This window comes from Dendrobium catenatum, unplaced genomic scaffold, assembly GCF_001605985.2.
Source record: "Dendrobium catenatum unplaced genomic scaffold, ASM160598v2 fragScaff_scaffold_1553, whole genome shotgun sequence".
NCBI lineage: Eukaryota > Viridiplantae > Streptophyta > Magnoliopsida > Asparagales > Orchidaceae > Dendrobium > Dendrobium catenatum.
Window position 1 is genome coordinate 907,851 of NW_021320015.1, and position 18,163 is coordinate 926,013.

An 18,163-nucleotide genomic window follows, 5' to 3' on the forward strand; every position below is an offset into this window, starting at 1 on the left:
CTCTCCACTAGAACTCACAAGTTCTCACAATGCTCCAAGCAAGAAAACAAAATTCTCCAATAATCCTTCATTAGCCATAATAGAATAAAATGGGGCTTTAAATAGCCTCCTACAACATGACTCGAAACAAAAGACACAAACGCCCTTTGGGCTCACATACGATAACTCCCATAAGAGGGGTACAACGGGAAAGAAAACACATAAGCAACTAAATAAAATAAAATAAAAATACAACGACTCATAAATGCCACATAAGCAAGCTACATGAAAAAAAAATACATCAACGACTCAAAAGTATAAAGACTCAATCGTGGCCGCGTCTCTGATAAACTCTCCAAGATGATCTAATGTCCCCATCAGTTACTAATATTGATTATATTCTGCAACTTTTATTTTGCCTTTTAATTTTTAATATTGTATTGGTAGGTGTAGTAGTATGTGTTGAATCCAAATTTGTTCGTGGATGATGTCAGAATCATACTATTAGAGCTATAAGATTTTAGCAGATAAAATATGATTAAAAAGTGAGAAGAGAGAAAGAAACAAGCTAAAGGAACCCCAATCCTAGGGATCCACTGAGCTAATAATAAGTTGATGGCTTAGCTTGTATTGGTGGATGAATGGCTAAATAAGCGATTAATATTTTCACAAATGAAGGAACCTGATACGCCTTAGGGTTCCCAGAACCATACACTTGAGTGTCATTGTGGCCTACCTGACAGATAGTACTCGCTTGCTTAAGATGAGTTCATCAAATGTAGCGGTGAAGCCCTATGTTGCATTGATACGGGCATGATACTACATGGACACTAGACTTGTTAATTATTGAAAATATATGACACAAATACGGCACATACATGACACTATACTTTTTAAATAGTGCATAAAAATTAAGAAAACATAATATTAAGAATAAACATGTATTAAGAATGACAAGTAAACGATAAATCAATATCATAATTAGTTGTCTTTCTTATAATATAAAAAAAACTAAGCATAAAATGGCTAGTATAACATAAACTATCTAGTATAACATCAAGCTTCAACTATTCACTGAGGAATAATAAGATTAGTTTCTTGAAGTGTTTATCTTTGGCCTGCAATATTATTATCATTAAATATCATTGTTTCTAATTTTGGTTCATCAAGAGAAAAATTTGCAATCTCTATATTCATATATCATCAAGAGACTCAAACCCATCTCCAACAACATCCCACATCTTATTATCTCATTCCATATAAATTGGAGTATTTCTTGATAGAAGATGAAGGTTTGCATGTATACAAAATAAATCTTTAGCTCGTTGTGAAGTAATTTTGTTTATTTTATTGATTGAATGAATGCTTATGTATTCCAATTTCTCTCAAAATAAAAAATGGATGAAACTTATCTAAGAAGTTCTATGATAATTGTTTAAGGCATAGGTGTCGAAGCTCCATGAATCAATCTGCCATATCTGTGGACCCATTCTCTGCCTATCACGGAAAGCCTCTTGTCACCAAAGTCCTCTAAATAATCAAATAATTTAACAAGTTGTATATTAATCATTATTCTTTTCTCCTTATTTGGGAAATAACATTTCAAACATGACTTCCTCGTAATTGAAAATTTTAAATCTTTTTTGAGGAGAAACTCGTTGAGGGTTCTCTTGAAGTTATTCTTTATTTGAATATCTTCAACGACTATAAAAAAATAAAATTAGATAGTTACTATTCAACAAATTGAGAATTAATTATGAAAGATATATTAAAATTTACCCTGGATTAAGCCAAGCAATGTAGATGTGTGCTATTTTTGCTCCACCTATCATTTAGAATAGTATAAATAATACTCTAGAAATTTGAGTCTTCATTATGTGATTTTCTTCCATGTTTATATGTTATCTCTTTCATTTTAAGTGAACATGGAATCCTATATCTCATAGATCAAATGTAAATATAACTTAATTTTGTTTGTCACTTTTAGCATCTCATAACTTGGATCAATACAACAACAACAACAACAACCCAAAGTCACAATCCCCTCACTAGGACTATTACTGCTAAAATTACACTCCATATATTCCGTTTTAGATCTACTCAAGCGAAAACCTTTAGACTCTAAGGTTGACCTCCATAATTCAATAAAAGTTAAAAATGTTGGCGATATCACTCCAACATAAATCATATAATATCTTTTTTTTATATACTTTTCCTTTCCAACATCATCCTCTAGATAATAAGATCATTTCTCACCTATCACCAAAGTCTGAAGTGCATTTTTTATTTGTTTGAATTTTCTTAACATTAATATAATGAGGAAAAATGAGTTTTAACTAAGGATGAAATAATTGAATATGGAAAGTCTTATAGAGTGATTCACTATGGAATTTATAATTAAACCATCATCTAGTGTAGTCATTGTGATCAAATGATATTCATTATAAGTGATTTCATTTGCTTCAATATTCTTAGCTATATAAATATTTTTTAAAGCAAGATTGAGAGTATACACAATGTATGATATTTAAAAAATGTGAGGATATATTTGCACCACAAGTAGGCTTACTAATTTACAAATTCATGCATTATCAGTGATAACTTAAATGACATTTAAAGGCCTAACAATTATGATTAACTCTCTGATCAAATTGGAAATAAAGAATTTGTCTTTATATTGACATTTAAAGGAGAGCGTATGCGGTTACTTAGCGACAACGAGATACCTTTGACAAAGAAGGTGATATATGGGGTAATTGAGTAGAAATCAAGAAGATGGGTAGATACCTTCGACAAAGCGGACACAAGCTTTAATCGAAGGAGTTGGATTCCCTTGCTTGCCTGTGGAAATGAAGAAGACGACGGGCGAGCAAGCTTCAATCAAACAAATTGGGTTCATTCTCCCTCGCTTGTTTGTGGAACTAAAGAAGACGATGAACAAGCTTCAATTGAATGAGTTGGTTGCCCTTGCCTGCTCGAAAAAATGAAGAAAATAAGATACATGATAACTCTGGAGTTTATGTAGCTACTCAGCGAGACACGAGATGACTGAGCTGCACGATTGGGTAAATACATTTTTTAAATTAAAAGCATATTAAATATTAGAAAATTTATATTTTAAATAATTCTATCATTAAATATTAGGAAACGTGTGCCCATTACACCATTCCAATTAACATATTATTTTAATCATAAACGCTTTTGTCGTGTCTAACATGTATCCCAACCTGCCATGCACGTGTCTATGTCCGATATTTCAGGCCTTCTTATGAAGGTTTATCGGTGCATCATAGAGCCTAGTTGCTTGGATGAGGTGAGTTCATTTGTGAACTTGGTGAGTTGTTTTTTAGTCGCTACCTAGTGGGTTGAGTTGACTTAACTTGAACCAAGTTTTCTATATAATTTAATATATAATATCAGTTGGTTAAAAGAGATGTTTGCTAATTATTATAATTTTAATTCAAAAAGGAACATTTGCCCAATTATTGTGAAATTGCCACTTTCAATATATTTTGAATTTTCATTAATACTACTTGTATGGAATAAATCATGTCATGGTAGTCACCAAGTTATCGACATAAATGGAATTTTAAGTAACCCATGGTTAGTTTTGGAATTAACTATGATATGATTTTTAATAATGACTTTTTTTTCTTTAGTTACTGGCTAAAAGATGCAAATTGTTGCAAACCTAAGTTCTCTGATACCAAATTGATGCAACCTAAGTTCTTAAACCAAGTAGGAGAACACTAGGAATGCAAATTAAAATACTTCCTTTTAATATCACATAAACAAAAACCAAAATGATGGATGCTTAGTAGAAAACTAACATGAGAAATTTGTTAGGAAGTTATATAAGAAAGAACAAATAACAAAACACATAAACCCTCAAAACAATCACGAATGGTCACCTCACATGCAAACATAAAATAGGAAATGAGTTCAAAGGAAAGGACAAACCAGCTATCCACCACAAAAATTATGATCCAACACCATTGTTTAAATTGCGCAATATGAGGCTTGCCTCAGTGCAATTACAGTGAAAAATGCTTCGAGGCATACACCTCAAGTTTTTATTATGAGGCTTGCGCCTCAGCTTGGTTGATGCCTGCCTTGATATATGCCTCGCCTCGTTGGCATGAAGCTTACGCCTCACCCTATTTATATATATATATATATATATATATATATACTCTTGACTGCCTTAACCTCCATCATGTCACCTTCGCCACAACTACCACCATTATAACCGCCGTCAAGGATCACTTAAAAAGCCGCACACCTCCACCAGTTCTAAAAATTTTGGAGTATTAATCTCATCTTTATGTTGATTAAAAATATTTATCAAAGGGAAAGATGACTGAAATAAACGAAGAAAGAGCATATTGGGAGGCATTGGACTTCATAGGATGAGACATGTGAGGTGGTTAGCTAGTTCTATGCGCATTTTATCTTTATTGTTTTTAAATTTCTATTTGAAATTTTTATTAGACTATCATTAATTTATGTTTTTCTTGTTATTTTTTTGGTTTCTATTTGAACAATTATTATTCCATAGTATTAGAAGATAAGGCGATACTTAGGCTATAAAAGACGTCTGTTAGATGATTTGATTAATTTTTTGTCAGAGGATTAGAAAAAATGAGTGGACCTAAGATTACATGACTATAAGTTTTTAGTGACAGCTGATTTAACATCTCAAACAATAGTAATAGGACCGAATGAAAAAAAAAAGAGGGTTTATAATGTGTACTCCAAATAGGTAGAATAAGACTAATAATGGTGATGATAATGCGTGGGATTATATGCATTTTATCATATAATTGCATTAGGAAACCCTGAACCATAAATTGCCATGCATTAGATATGATATTATAGCCTAAGTTTGTATCATCATATCAATGGGTTTAAAGACGTGATGCAGTTTAAATAAAATCAAGTAACCTTTTGGTTCTAAATAACTTTAATATGTATGATTGTTATGATGTTCAAAATTATATTCTTAGATTTAAAGATAGGTATAATCTTAGGGAATTTTTAAATTAGATCAATAACTTCGTTGATTTTTTTAAATGCTATATGTTTGATTCTTATAGAGTTGAATTTACAAAAATAAAATTTTTGGACATATTTAATATTAAAGATGAACTTTTATTGCTGGATCTATAGATTTGATGTGAAACATAATTTTAAGGAAAAACATTTTTCATTTAGTGAATATAGGGACCAATCGCATGATTAATTTAACAATTATACACAAGACGACTATGGTACAATTGTTCTCTTTTTAGGACTACATAAATTCTGATTAATATTTTAGAAGAAAAATCATTAGCATTTATGCTACTGCTTGCCAAACCCAACACTAATATTTGACTTCTATATGGTTGAAGTTCAGCCTACTGAAGAAAATGTAGTTACCTGGATTGTTTTTTTTTTTTTTTAAATTATGAATTAGATGCGAAAGAAGATTTATAGCTTCAATATTAATCTATATATGATTTTATTAAATATGAATCTACACATATTAAAACATGTTTAAACTTGCCTATTCTTGAACAAGAGTCAAAAATTAAAAATTAAAATTGATTATGTGATTATATTTAAATCTAAACTTCTTACAGAAATGGAATGTATTCATGGTTGTGAAATTAGACAAATCATGACATACTACAGTCGATGGATCAATAGAGCAAATTGATAAAGTAATTCTTGCAACATTATTTGCTGATATAATTTTATGATAAATGTTTATGACTGTATTTACAATTGCATCAAAAGAACCTTGAAGTTTAAAGCTTAATTTATCTGTTCGAATTCAAATTTACATTATTCACCTCGGCTAATATTTTAACTATTTGGATTAGTTCTCTTTAAGGTGTTTTTTTTTTTATAAAGATATCATATTTATGTAATTTATTTATGTTTATGTTTTTTTCATAATTTCTTCCTCTAAAAAATTGTGTCTTTATTATTATTCATTAAAAAGCATTTTGGTATTTTAATATTTTTATTACTTTCCTCACATTATATTGCATTTATAATTAGTCATTTGCCTGAATATATTCACAAAAAAAAATTGACTAGTAAATAAATTAATTATAATTCTATTGCTAATGTAAATATAATTGAGTTCAAACTAGGTAATGAGATAATGATCCATCTTGGGTTTATATGGGATTGATTTTTCATTGTGTGCTTTTTAGACTGCTATTACATTGTTGTGTATCTATTATTTTCTTCTTACTTTCCAAATTTTTTTGTGGTGAGAGGTAGCTTTTTATAATTAGATTTATTAGAGTGTGGTAGTTTTATGAAAGCTGCTATCTGACTTAAATTTAATAATATACAAAATAGCTTTAAAATAAATTTCTCTTTTTCTATTGTAGCTCTACACCACTTTTGCAAATAATTAGAACTGCTCCAACTTCACCGTAATTGTAAAAATTTTCCTTCCAAAGCTTTTAAGAAAATAATTGCTAGAAAGGCTAGGCATGCAACACATTGAGACAAATGCCTATAATTTTAAAGTTTTTGGAAAGTTTTGATATCTAGTTAGCCTTCAATATTTCATTTGACTTTATTTCATAAACCTACCATCAATGCATTGGACTCTATCTTTGATCCTTTTTTTGGAATATGCATCCAAAACTCTTCCAAATAGCATCAAACATTGCACTTGAAATGATATGAGATGATTAAATTTTTGTAAACTATTAATGGTGGATATGAAAGATATGGGTGCACTCGATAGAGATGTACTTATCCAATTAGAAATCCACCAAAAAAGTTAACAATAGATTTACCTTTTACTGTTATCTTTTCGGTCTTGCTCAGCTACTATATATATATATGTGTGTGTGGAAGCAAGGTTGAAATTGGGCCTCCCCTAAAAAAATTTCTTGCTTCGCCACTTAGCGAAACTATTATAACTATATTTATTTGACAAATATCAACTAAACAATTTATTGGTACTGATTTTTTAAGTCAAGTAGATTAGTTAATATTGGTTATGGGATTTGTTTGTAATTTGTGGCAACAATTATGAGTAGGCTTGCATGGAAAATATCAATTGAATAATTCTTTGAAGCCAAAAAATTTTCAAACTGATCAAATTGATGCGCACTCTTTGGGTTATTGCTAGTTTGTGATTTTCTTTTTATACATGGTTCCTATTTGGCATGACCGTGTTTTTTGGTATTGTAGTTGCTACTTTGGTCCTATTCTCTCCTGACTTGATGTGCTACTTTGTTTCGTTCTTATCTTGCAATTAGGTACTGTAGCTAATTTGAGAGTTTATTTCAAGGATTTTAGCGATTTTTTGGGATTATGATAGTTAACTTGATTTGGATATTTTGTGTATTTGATGAGGGATCCTTTGATTATAAATAAGGGCATCTAAGGCATGTAGAAAATATTTCCACTTGATTTCTATTTTGATTGAATGTATTTTGAATTGGATGTAATTCTTTCTAGCGCTTTAAAATTTCAGGGGAAGTCATCTTTTTATGCTAAGCCTAGATCTTTTTTTCTTTTTGTTCTTATTCTATAATTTGTGTTTTTTTTTCTTGATTAATCGGATTTGGCGAAACTAATACAATATAGCTTTTATGATTGCGGTTTGATTTTCAATCAAATAGTGATTTTGATTGATCTTGAATTTCTGTTTTTCAATTAGTTAATTTCTTGTTAGCCAGATTAACTTGCTTATGAGGTCATATAATAATGTAAAATAAAATTCTTGTACATAGATCACAGTTTGAAGCTGTTAGTTTGGTTGGTTACCCATATTTTAAGACCATTAATCTTACAGATCATACCATTTTTGTGTGATTGGGATACACGGTGTAATTTCTTTTAGTTTGGTTTGGATTCAAAGCTTTCATTTCCTTGTATTGCTTGTTTGAATCCATCTCCTTAAGTAGGTCTCCTCAAGGTGCATGTATACTTCATAAGAAAGTCACACTCTTCTGTGATTAGAGCAGTTGATATTTTTAACCTTTTTTTTTCTGGAATACTTGAATACATATTCCAGAAATTAAGTTTGTTTTTCATGATGTGATGTGTTGCTGGTGAAGTTTTTTAGTTACAACCTTTTGAGGTCATGATGATGGCTGAACTTTCTGTGAGAAGAATGTGCCAATCACTATATTTTTTTCCTTCTTCAACAGAACATCCTTGGATTCAAAATGCTAAGAAAGCTCCAAATGTTCCTCTTGGTGATGTCGTCAAATCAAGGCTAAAGCAATTCACAAGGATGAATAGGTTTAAAAGAAGAGCTTTACGGGTTAGTTTGATTCTTTTGGCTTATTTGGTGTTTCACACTCACTGAATTTTAAACATTTCTTCAAAATCATATCCAAGCTCAAATAAAATTGTTTTCTTTATAGGTTATTGCTGAACACTTATCTACTGAAGAAGTTGAAGATATGAAAGGTAAGTTTAAGATGATGGACACTGACAATGATGGCATTATTTCTTGCGAGGAGCTCAAAAATGGACTTGTAAAATTTGGTTCCCCGCTTGTAGAGTCTGAACTGCAAATGCTTATTGAAGCAGTAAGTTAATTTTTTACGCTGCCATAATTGAATTAACTTGTATCTTCATTCCAATGCGTGTTTCAGCTGGCATTGTCTTTTCTTTGCATTTTTAGTGCATTTTAGAAACTAGGTTTGATCCAAATTAGCTGGCTTCACATATTTTTTTAATGAATATTAAACTAAAAGAAATCACCTTAACAGCCCCGCTCTCCCTATATCTCCACCCCCAAGTAAAAGGTTAGGACAAAAAAGAAATTATCCAAGCCTTCCCTGTCAATTGACTGCTTTTTTAGATATTTTCATCCATTGCAGATGATATTTATGTCTAGTATATATCAAAAGCTCTTAGTGTCTACAATATGTCCTGTGAACTAAAGTGCCTTTATCTCTTAAAGAAATTCAACTTAAGCACATTCTCCATCTTGCTAATATTTTTTGGTGACGCTTATTTTTTTGTTTATTTTGCAGCAATATGATGATCCATTTCCTCTTATTTTAAAACAATTTGGGTGTTATGGTTACTGATTGAAATTTCTATTTCCTCCTATTGCATCCTTTTTTTTTTTCTAAAACATTATTTTCATCTACTACTTGCAAAGTGAAAAGCAATATGAACGACACTCTGTTTGGAATATCATGGTGACAATGGGTTGTTCAAGGTCTGATCATGGCTAAAATTTAGATTAGTTTTTTGCTGCTTGGTTGGTCTGAGGGTGCATGTCTGATCAAATTTAGTTTCAAAATATATATTCACATTAGCTTTGGTCTGAGCTTCCGCTTTTAATCCCTACCTTCTTCAAGCAAATTGGATGTTTTCTCTGATGAAAAGTAGGTTGGGACTTATCAAACTTGGTCTATTTGAAAACCAGTAGGTTGCAGCATTAAGTATAGAGACAAGATCATGCTATTGGTTGAAGAATAAAGCAAGAAAATGAAGGAAGAAATAAATGTATACTTTTGGTGGAGACTCATGATTTTTCACTCGTGTGTTGGCGTGTGAACTTATCGGGTTGGAATCAGATTAGGATTTATTGTACTTGAACATTCAAATTTGAATCTTGTTAAAGGCAGGTAATAATAGTTTTCAATTAGGAAGAACCAATACGGTCAACAAAGTTTCCATCATCTTCATCATATATGTCTTCTAAACCTTAAAGCTCTTTTATGATAGCCAGTGGCCAATACAGACACCTCATCTTGGCTTACAAGATAACAGTACCAGAAATGTCAATTCCTGTAGTCATGGCTGAAATACTTGGTTGTGTTATGGCTATATGCCGAAGAAGAGAAACGTGAAGATGACAGAGGTTCGCTTGCTTATTATAGTCTGGCTAGCATGACCTTAGATTGATCAGCATCCTTGGCTTCTATTTCTATTCATCAGTGGGTGAGAAGTTTGTCTTTGTTTTAGAATAGAAATGGAGGGTTAGAGGAGGGTAGGCTTTAGGGGAGTAGAAGTGTAGATGAGGACTGAGGTGTAGACGCAGCTGAATAAGCAAAAAATGGATAGGTGAAAAGAGTGCTAGGAGAGGAAATGAGTGAGAGAGGTTTTGTGATCACATCTGAAATGATAGCGTGAATATATAAATGGTTTGTTTGTGAATCTGGAATGAGGATGTGGATTGCTATTGTTTACAATCGATGTATGTGTAGTCTGATCAATATTTGTATTGGGCCATGAACTGGTCCTTTTGGGTTGATATGATTCTGACTTGAAACCAGATTATTGAATTGGTCCTGCTCAGGCGAGGTTTTGTGGTCATGTTTTCTTTCAAAATCAAAACCTAAACTTTTGCACATGTTGGATGAATATAATATGACATCAAGCCATTTGGTTGAGATCGAAGGCAAAGCAGCATGAAGCAAAATCTAATCATAAGACACATTCAGCAAGAAGCAATGATAGTCATTGTGGAGAGGGACAATTTTTCTTTCTGGGTGTTCTTGAATGGGAAAAGTGAAGCAGTGCAAGGATTCAAGAGGAATATCGAATTAGTCAAGGGAATAATAAGCTAGATTGTTCGGAATTGAAAGAAGATATTGTAAAAAGAATAGAAACGATTTAGTACATATTATCATATGCGGCATTTAACTGTTAAGGTTGCTGTTGTAATTTGAGAAGCAACACGTGGTTGTCTGTTAGACCGGCCCAGGATGGGCCGGTTGGACCGGTCCAGCAGGGACCGGTCCGCGTCTACGCGAGACGCTCGCGAGAAGGCCGAACGGGCGGAAACGGCTCTGCCGTGAGCCGTGAAGTTTAGGAGGGAAATTTTGAACGTAAAAGGCTGTTTTAGGAAGTTTATGATTGTCCTTTATGATTAATTTTGTATAATTAGGAGTTTGGGGGGGAATTAGGGGATCATCTTGAATTTGAGTTTTCTCTTTGAGATCTAGGGTTTGCTTTGGGCTCTTGGCTTTGCCGGAGATCGTGGAGAGTTGTTCTTCCTCTCGGATTGAAGAACATATTGTATCTTTGCTGTTTTCTTTGATTTCTAGTGAAATACAAGCAATATCTTGTGTTTTTTCTCCTGCTTTTCCCTATTTCCTGCTGCGTTTTCACCGAATTCCTGCTGTTTTGCTGCTGTGGACAGCAGTTGGCTGCTGTATATTTACTGGTTTGGGTTAGAAATACTTGAGAACTCAAGTATTTCCTATCATTGTCTTATCTTTTGGACGTTCCATTCTTCTGAGGTGAACTGGACTCAAATATCATTGGAACAGAAAAAAAAAAAGTGACTTAGTTTAATCATCTTTTAGTAAATAGAGGAATGGGACCAAAGACTGAATTGAATTTTATAGTTCTAGGTTCTGAGATGCTTTAGTCATGGACGTTCTCACTAGACATTTGCAAAAGGCTTACCATGATGTATGCTTTTTACGGATGATATTCTTCTTTTTGATAAGAGTAGAGAGGGAGTTGAAGGTACACTTGAATTATGGAGGTCTACATTAGAGTCTAAATGCTTTCGTTTGAGTAGATCTAAAATTGAATATATGGAGTGTAATCTTAGTAATAATAGTTCTATTTGGGAGTTTGTAACTTTGGGTGATCAAGTCATTAATAAGAATACTCGTTTTAGATATCTTGGGTCTATTTTTTAGAGTGATGGTGAAATATATTGGGATATTATTAGTAGAATTCAAGTTGGATGGTTGAAGTGGAGGAATGCATCGGACTAATTCTATAAGATGGTGGTTAAACATGCAATACTTTATGGTGCAAAGTGTTGTTCATTAATAGAGAAGTTGAATATTAAGTTCAGTGTTATAGAGATGAGGATGCTCAAGTGGATGAGTGGATTTACTCTTTGAGACAGGATATGTAATGAGCATATATGTGAAAAGGTTGGAGTATCTCCAGTGGAAGCTAAGGTTAGAGAGAGTCGCCTTAGATGGTTTGGTCACATAAAATAGCGTCCTTCCGATAACCCATTTAGGAGAGTAGATGTATTAGATTTGACTTATGTTAAGAAAGGTAGATGTAGACCTAAAAAGACTTGGTTAGAAAATATTATAAATGATCTTTCTTTATTAGATTTAAATGTGAATTTAAATTTTAACAGAGCACAATGGAGAAAAAAGATTCATGTAGCCCACCCTACATAGTGGGATAAATTCTTGATGTTGTTGTAGGTTCTGAGATATTATATGTTCAAATCAGTACACTTCATTGCCTTTCCACTTGTGTTTTTTTGCTCATTTTCTCCTGTGGCCTCTCATTTTCCTTGCTGCCAACGTTGATTCCCTATTGTCCACTTGGTTTCCCTATCTGTTGGATCTCAATTTTTCTACTGGCTCTCGGTTTCCCTGCCTTCTGGCTCTCAGTTTCCTTATTGGTTCTTGGTTTTCCTGCTATTGGTTTTCGCCGTTGGCTCTCGATTACCCTGCTGGCTCTTGGTTTTCTCAGCTGCATCTCAGTTTTCCCAACTGCTGGGCTATTAAGATCCATTCCTTATTGATTCCTATACTATGTGGTTTAACTTCTCATTACGTGAGCTATCTTGAATGGCTTCTATTGGTTGTTTTGGTGGCACATTTATTTGAGCAAATTTATGGCCATTTCCCCCTTCTCTTATATAATATGGCTAATTTACTGTTGAAAAAGGATTGTTGTGGTTGGTGAAAACAAATGTAAACTTGAGGGTTTTTAGCTTGCGAGCTAGTCTTCTTCCTATCCTCTAATACTTCGTTTTGGTCTTCTTTTTGCTTCTTATCTCCACAGTTTTCCTTCCTCCTGTATCTTTGTTCTCTTCAATTTAAAAAAAAAAAAAAACTAAGGGTTTCTTCTGAGCTTGCGAGCTTATCTTCTACCGTCCCACAACTTTTTCGTCTCGGTCTTCTTTCTACTCTCTACGGTTTTCATTCCACATGTATCTTTCTTCTCTTAATTTTGTGAGTTGTATGGTGTGTTGTGCCATGTTCTATTAGTTTTTGTTGGAGGAGCATTGGTTGGTGGTGGATCTTTGGTTTGTCCTTTCTTTTGAGCACATTTCTCTATTTTGTGATTTGCATGTGAGGTAATCATACCCTAGTTGTTTTAAGGGTAGCATATTTTATGAGTTTTACTTGATATCAGAGCCTTAGGTTGCATCAATTTGATATCAGAGCTTTAGCTTGCATCAATTTGATATCAGAGACATGTTACATCATTTGGATATGTGAAATGAAAGGTAGAACGCACCTTTTAGGCATGCACATAAAATTAGTGTCAAAGAAGTGAAATATGTGGGTAAAATTAAACTTTTAAGTGATCATCTTTGCATCATCTATATATATATGGTATCCGATCCATAATAGGAGTGGGAGGTAGACATTTTGTCAAGAGAGTTTGTAATGTGCGATGATGCCCTTGTATCCAGGTACCAATCTTGAGACGGCTGATTTGGGGTAGCTGCTAGAGCCGTGGTGTTTGTTGAGGTAGACGTCAAAGTGTACTGAAGATTGGTGCGGAGCCAACATGAGGAGGCCGAATGGCCCTTCTTGATACATATTTGGCAAATGACGAGGGAAATATTTGGCAAATGACGAGGGAAGCCTGGCTAGGAGCATTGCTGTTTTTGTAGCTGTTGCGGCCACGTCCTCGTCTTCCGCGACCCCTAGATGAGTAGAGTGCAAGATTTGGATCTGCCAGAGTTGTGATGCGCGCAGCGTCCATAGCAATATTAATCTCTTCACTAAGTAACAAAGCATAGAGATTATCAAGACTGATGGGATTGAGCATAGTTCATATAGAAGTTTTGAACGATTGGTAAGTAGGGGGTAGTCCGTTCAAGATGTACAGGATGACATCTTCGGTGTCAAGAGTTGATCCAGCCGACGCCATTTGATCAACCAAGGATTTTATTTTGGTGAGGTATTGAGTCATAGTAGAGGAGTTCATGGAGATATGATGGAGCTCATTTTTGAGCCGAATTACCTTTGATCGATTGGTGGATTGAAAAAGAAGTTCAAGGGAAGCCCAATTGGCAGAGGTAGATTCAAGATGCATAATATATGGAAGAACGGCGGGAGCAATCGTGGAGCACAACGCAGCGTCCAGATTTTGATCTTGAAGAATCCAAGATTGGTATGTAGGGTTTGGAGTGAGGATTCTAGCAGTGGACGAGATTTGTTCCGGAGGATGGGAGGAAGAGCTTTCAAGAAACGAAGAGAACCCATTTGCGCGAAAGATTTTAACAATTTGCCAACGCCATAAAGGGTAGTTGTCAGTGGACAATTGGGTGGGAACAAGATTTTTGATATTTGATACCAGGAATTTCAGGGAGGACGGGATGCTTGAAGCGGCGGTGGCGGAGGAGGAGTCTTGTGCGGTTTGCTATGATACCATGTAGAAACTAATGATAAAGAACATCAGAGGAAACAGAGAGAAGACAAGAGCTGAGAATGGAAAACTTATGATTTCAAGTTATCTTTACATGGTATAGTAGATGAATATATATAGATGAAAGTTGAAGCCAATACAACAGGTCTAGAGACTTCTAATAATAGCTGACGTGGAAATACAAATAATAGTTTATTCTAATACTTAGTTCATGTTAACTATGTAAAATCCGCAATTTTAAGAGTCAAAAGAAATATAAGTAATTAAAATTAAAATATTAAATCAATATGAATTAAAACCATAGGTTATTCAATGGAAATTAGAATGATTAAAAATTGCTGAGTTCCAAACCCAAAATCGTCGACGAACAGACTTCTTAATTAATAAAACATTAATTTCAAATGAATTATAAAATCGATAGTGGAAGTCTTACTAATTAAAATCATTGATATTTTCATCATGTATCTTAAAAGGTAGTTTGTATTAAAATAATCTATATCCTTTTCTTTTTTACATCATAATTTATTTAAGTTTATAATCTAGTAAAATTTAAATACCTTGAGCAGTTGTAATATATTTTTAAATGCATACATTCATGCTGAACATTAGAGGATAGAGAATGATTGCTATCATCTTCATGTAATTAATCATAAGGTTAATATTTTGAACAATTGAACAATTTTAGAACTTGATAGAAATTTGAAAAATAAAGAAAGCTTTAAAGAAACTTGAGCAAAAAGCCTGAAGAAGGCAATCACAATTTCTATATGGGTAACTTGAGCAATATGAATCATCATCCTAATTCTTATTTAATGGATTTAACGTTTAAACTTGTCCGTGCATATATACTTGGACTGCAAAATATTCAACAAACTTAATCTGACTAAATCAAAATTGGCCATCAGGTGGATACCAGTGGAAAGGGAAAGCTGGACTACGGTGAATTTGTTGCAATCTCCCTTCATTCACAGAAGATGGCGAATGATGAGCACCTCCGACGGGCCTTCTCATACTTCGATAAGGATGGAAATGGCTATATCGAGGCCGAAGAGCTTCGAGATGCCCTGGCCGAAGATGGAGCTACAGATAACGCAGATGTAGCTAATGACATCTTACAAGAAGTTGACACCGACAAGGTGCTCGTTCTCACCAATTACAATATTTCAGTTGAAATTCGACTTTTCTTGATCAAATGCTAGATTCCATCATCTCCTTTTTTTTAATGATTACAGGATGGTAGGATCAGCTATGATGAGTTTGTGGCAATGATGAAAACTGGAACGGATTGGAGGAAAGCTTCAAGGCATTACTCGAGAGGAAGATTCAACAGCCTTAGTATCAGATTGATGAAGGATGGCTCACTAAACTCTGTGGGTGGAGGTGAGTGATAGAGATGATTAGAATATTGTTTTTCTATTGCTGATTTTTTGATTGCGGTAATCCAACTCCATCATTGCCAAGACATTGCCCCCCGTCACCATGATTTGGCTTTGCTGTGTAATTAGTTTCATCCCCAGAGAGTACTGTTGGTTTGTTTTGCTGTTTGATTCTGAAATTGCTTCATTCTATGACCTGCAAGCTTTGTACAATGTTTGCTTATTGTGTTAAGTTTTCAGTTGATTATTGGTGAAAGTGTTTCAACTTCATTGCAATGTCCTTTAGCCAGGGATGATTTTCAGTCCGTTTGACATAGTTGCGGCCATCCGTAGCAAAGTTTTTTAAGTGTAGGATAAATTTCTTCTCTTTTTTGAAATTAAATTTGTCTGTTCTATGGAAAATAGAATTATGAGAAAGCTGCTCCAAATGGGCTTGAGAGTAGTCAGAATTCAATAAATTCTTGAGACTCATTCAACTTTTTTAACTAAACCAAATCAACTGAAACTGTTCAAACCAAGTATTGTGTTAGGATGCTCGTTCAATCGAAATTCTTCTTTTGTTAGTCTGGAATTTATACATTTATGCACATTTGATTCATTGTATACTCTTTTAATAGTTAGGTATTTTTGAGAGCTTACAAGATATCATTAGCCCACACCTTACTCCCAACACTCAGTCGACCCATTTTTTACTTTTAATTAAGGTTTCGTTTGAGACAGCTTTTTTGCTGTTTTAAAAAATAATTTTTAGTTACAAAATTTTTAATTTTTATATCAAAAAATTGCTTTAAGAAGCAGGAAGAAAGTCGTCCCAAACGAAGCCTAAATCATTCTTTGAGTTGAAGTTCCAAGTCATTTGAAATTCGTTCGAAATTAACTAACTATAATCATTACAAGCACTATATTGCCTGGTGCTGAATCTTTATTACCCTATGAACCACCCACTCATCCTGAGAGATTGCAGGGAAGTAAATTTCAAATTGTATATTACTTTGCTTCATCTGAAATGCCAAATATCTCCTTTTAAGTTCATGCATGTAACGGTGGCTAAATTTGACTATTTGCTGTGATAGTGCCATTTTCTTCTGTTTTAGTGCCTGTAGCTATTACTGTAACTTAGATCTAATTAATTGTCTTTAGATTTGAATGAGGTTAGTATCATCCAGATTAAGGTTTCGTTTGAGATGGCTTTCTTACTGCTTCTAAAAGCACTTTTATATTCAATTTCTTATGTATGGATTTTAAAGTTGCCTCTTCTGCCCCACCCACGAAAAATTATTAGGCGCGGAATGTGCATCGTCCGCACAAGCACTGAGTACCTAGTGGTATCCAGGTGTATTGAGTGCGGGTACCGCTAGGTACCCAATGCTTGTGCGGACGGTTCTTCCCGTCCGCAATCTGCAACTAATAATCTCTCGCTCAAATAGTTTCAATATTCTCTGCAATTGAGCCGAACAGTCGATAATATTCATTGGGATAGCAATGTGGACAACACTATAAAGCTGACAAACATGAAGGTTCATGAGCAAACAAAGTAACATTGAACGCCCGAGCCAAACCAGGAAGCTGTGAGACAATAAAATCCAATAGCACACCTAAATCCAAATGTAGCCAACGTGGGAATATATATTAAAAATCGAAACCACTAATAGAAATATAGATTTGGAGTGTAAGAGGATTTATAAGTTGGTTCGGACTTGACTTGGTAAATAGCTCATGGATAAAGTTCGATGAGTTAATAAGTCAAATTTTAGCCTATCTGGACTCAAATCGTTAGTTTCTAACGAGGTGGTTTGTTTAAAAAGTATTGATATAAAAAGCATTTAAAATATATTAACATTTAATATTTAAAGTATAAAATTATTAAAAATGTTTTAAAATAATTTCTTAATTTTCTTACATTAGATAATTATTTTTTTCTATTTTTAATCATTTTTATAATAATTATTTGAATTATAATTATTTTCTCTCTTTTATTAATAAATGAATCAATTTGAGCTTGAATTTGATTAATTAATTAAGCTCAAGTTTAAGCAAGTGATGACTTGATCTCGATTAGACTCTTTTAAACCTCTAAAATGGTCCAACTAACTCAAAATCAGCTATGATTGCATAAATTCATTAACATATGGAAGAAAATTCAGATTAGGCCATCATCAATTGAGTTTAAAAAAATTTTGATGCTTATCTTTACAAATAAATTCTCCTAAGAAGCAGTATATTACAAATATGAACTGAAAAAATAAGTATAATTTATTTATGACCTCCTGATTGTGACATGATTCATTAAACTCCAAATTTTGAAATAATATTCATCAAAGAGAAAAATCTGTCCCCCAAATAGTGCCTTCTGAATAAGCCATATCAGAATAAGGGCAATGCAAGAAGAGATGTGGGCAAAAATGTAAATTTAAAATTCTCAGAAATTCTATGAAGATTCAAATATG

General features: G+C 33.3%; 1 protein-coding gene across 1 annotated transcript in view; it reads left to right on the forward strand.

The window, feature by feature from the left end:
• Nucleotides 1–15,992, forward strand: part of LOC110101384 (calcium-dependent protein kinase 3) — a gene marked incomplete in the record, with an annotated part of 28,456 nt that extends 12,464 nt beyond the window's left edge. The window contains 4 exon segments of the mRNA XM_020829262.2: nucleotides 8,151–8,266; nucleotides 8,370–8,537; nucleotides 15,246–15,476; nucleotides 15,573–15,992. Coding sequence (XP_020684921.1) covers nucleotides 8,151–8,266; nucleotides 8,370–8,537; nucleotides 15,246–15,476; nucleotides 15,573–15,728 — 671 coding nt within the window.
• Between the last annotated feature and the right edge of the window lie 2,171 nt (nucleotides 15,993–18,163).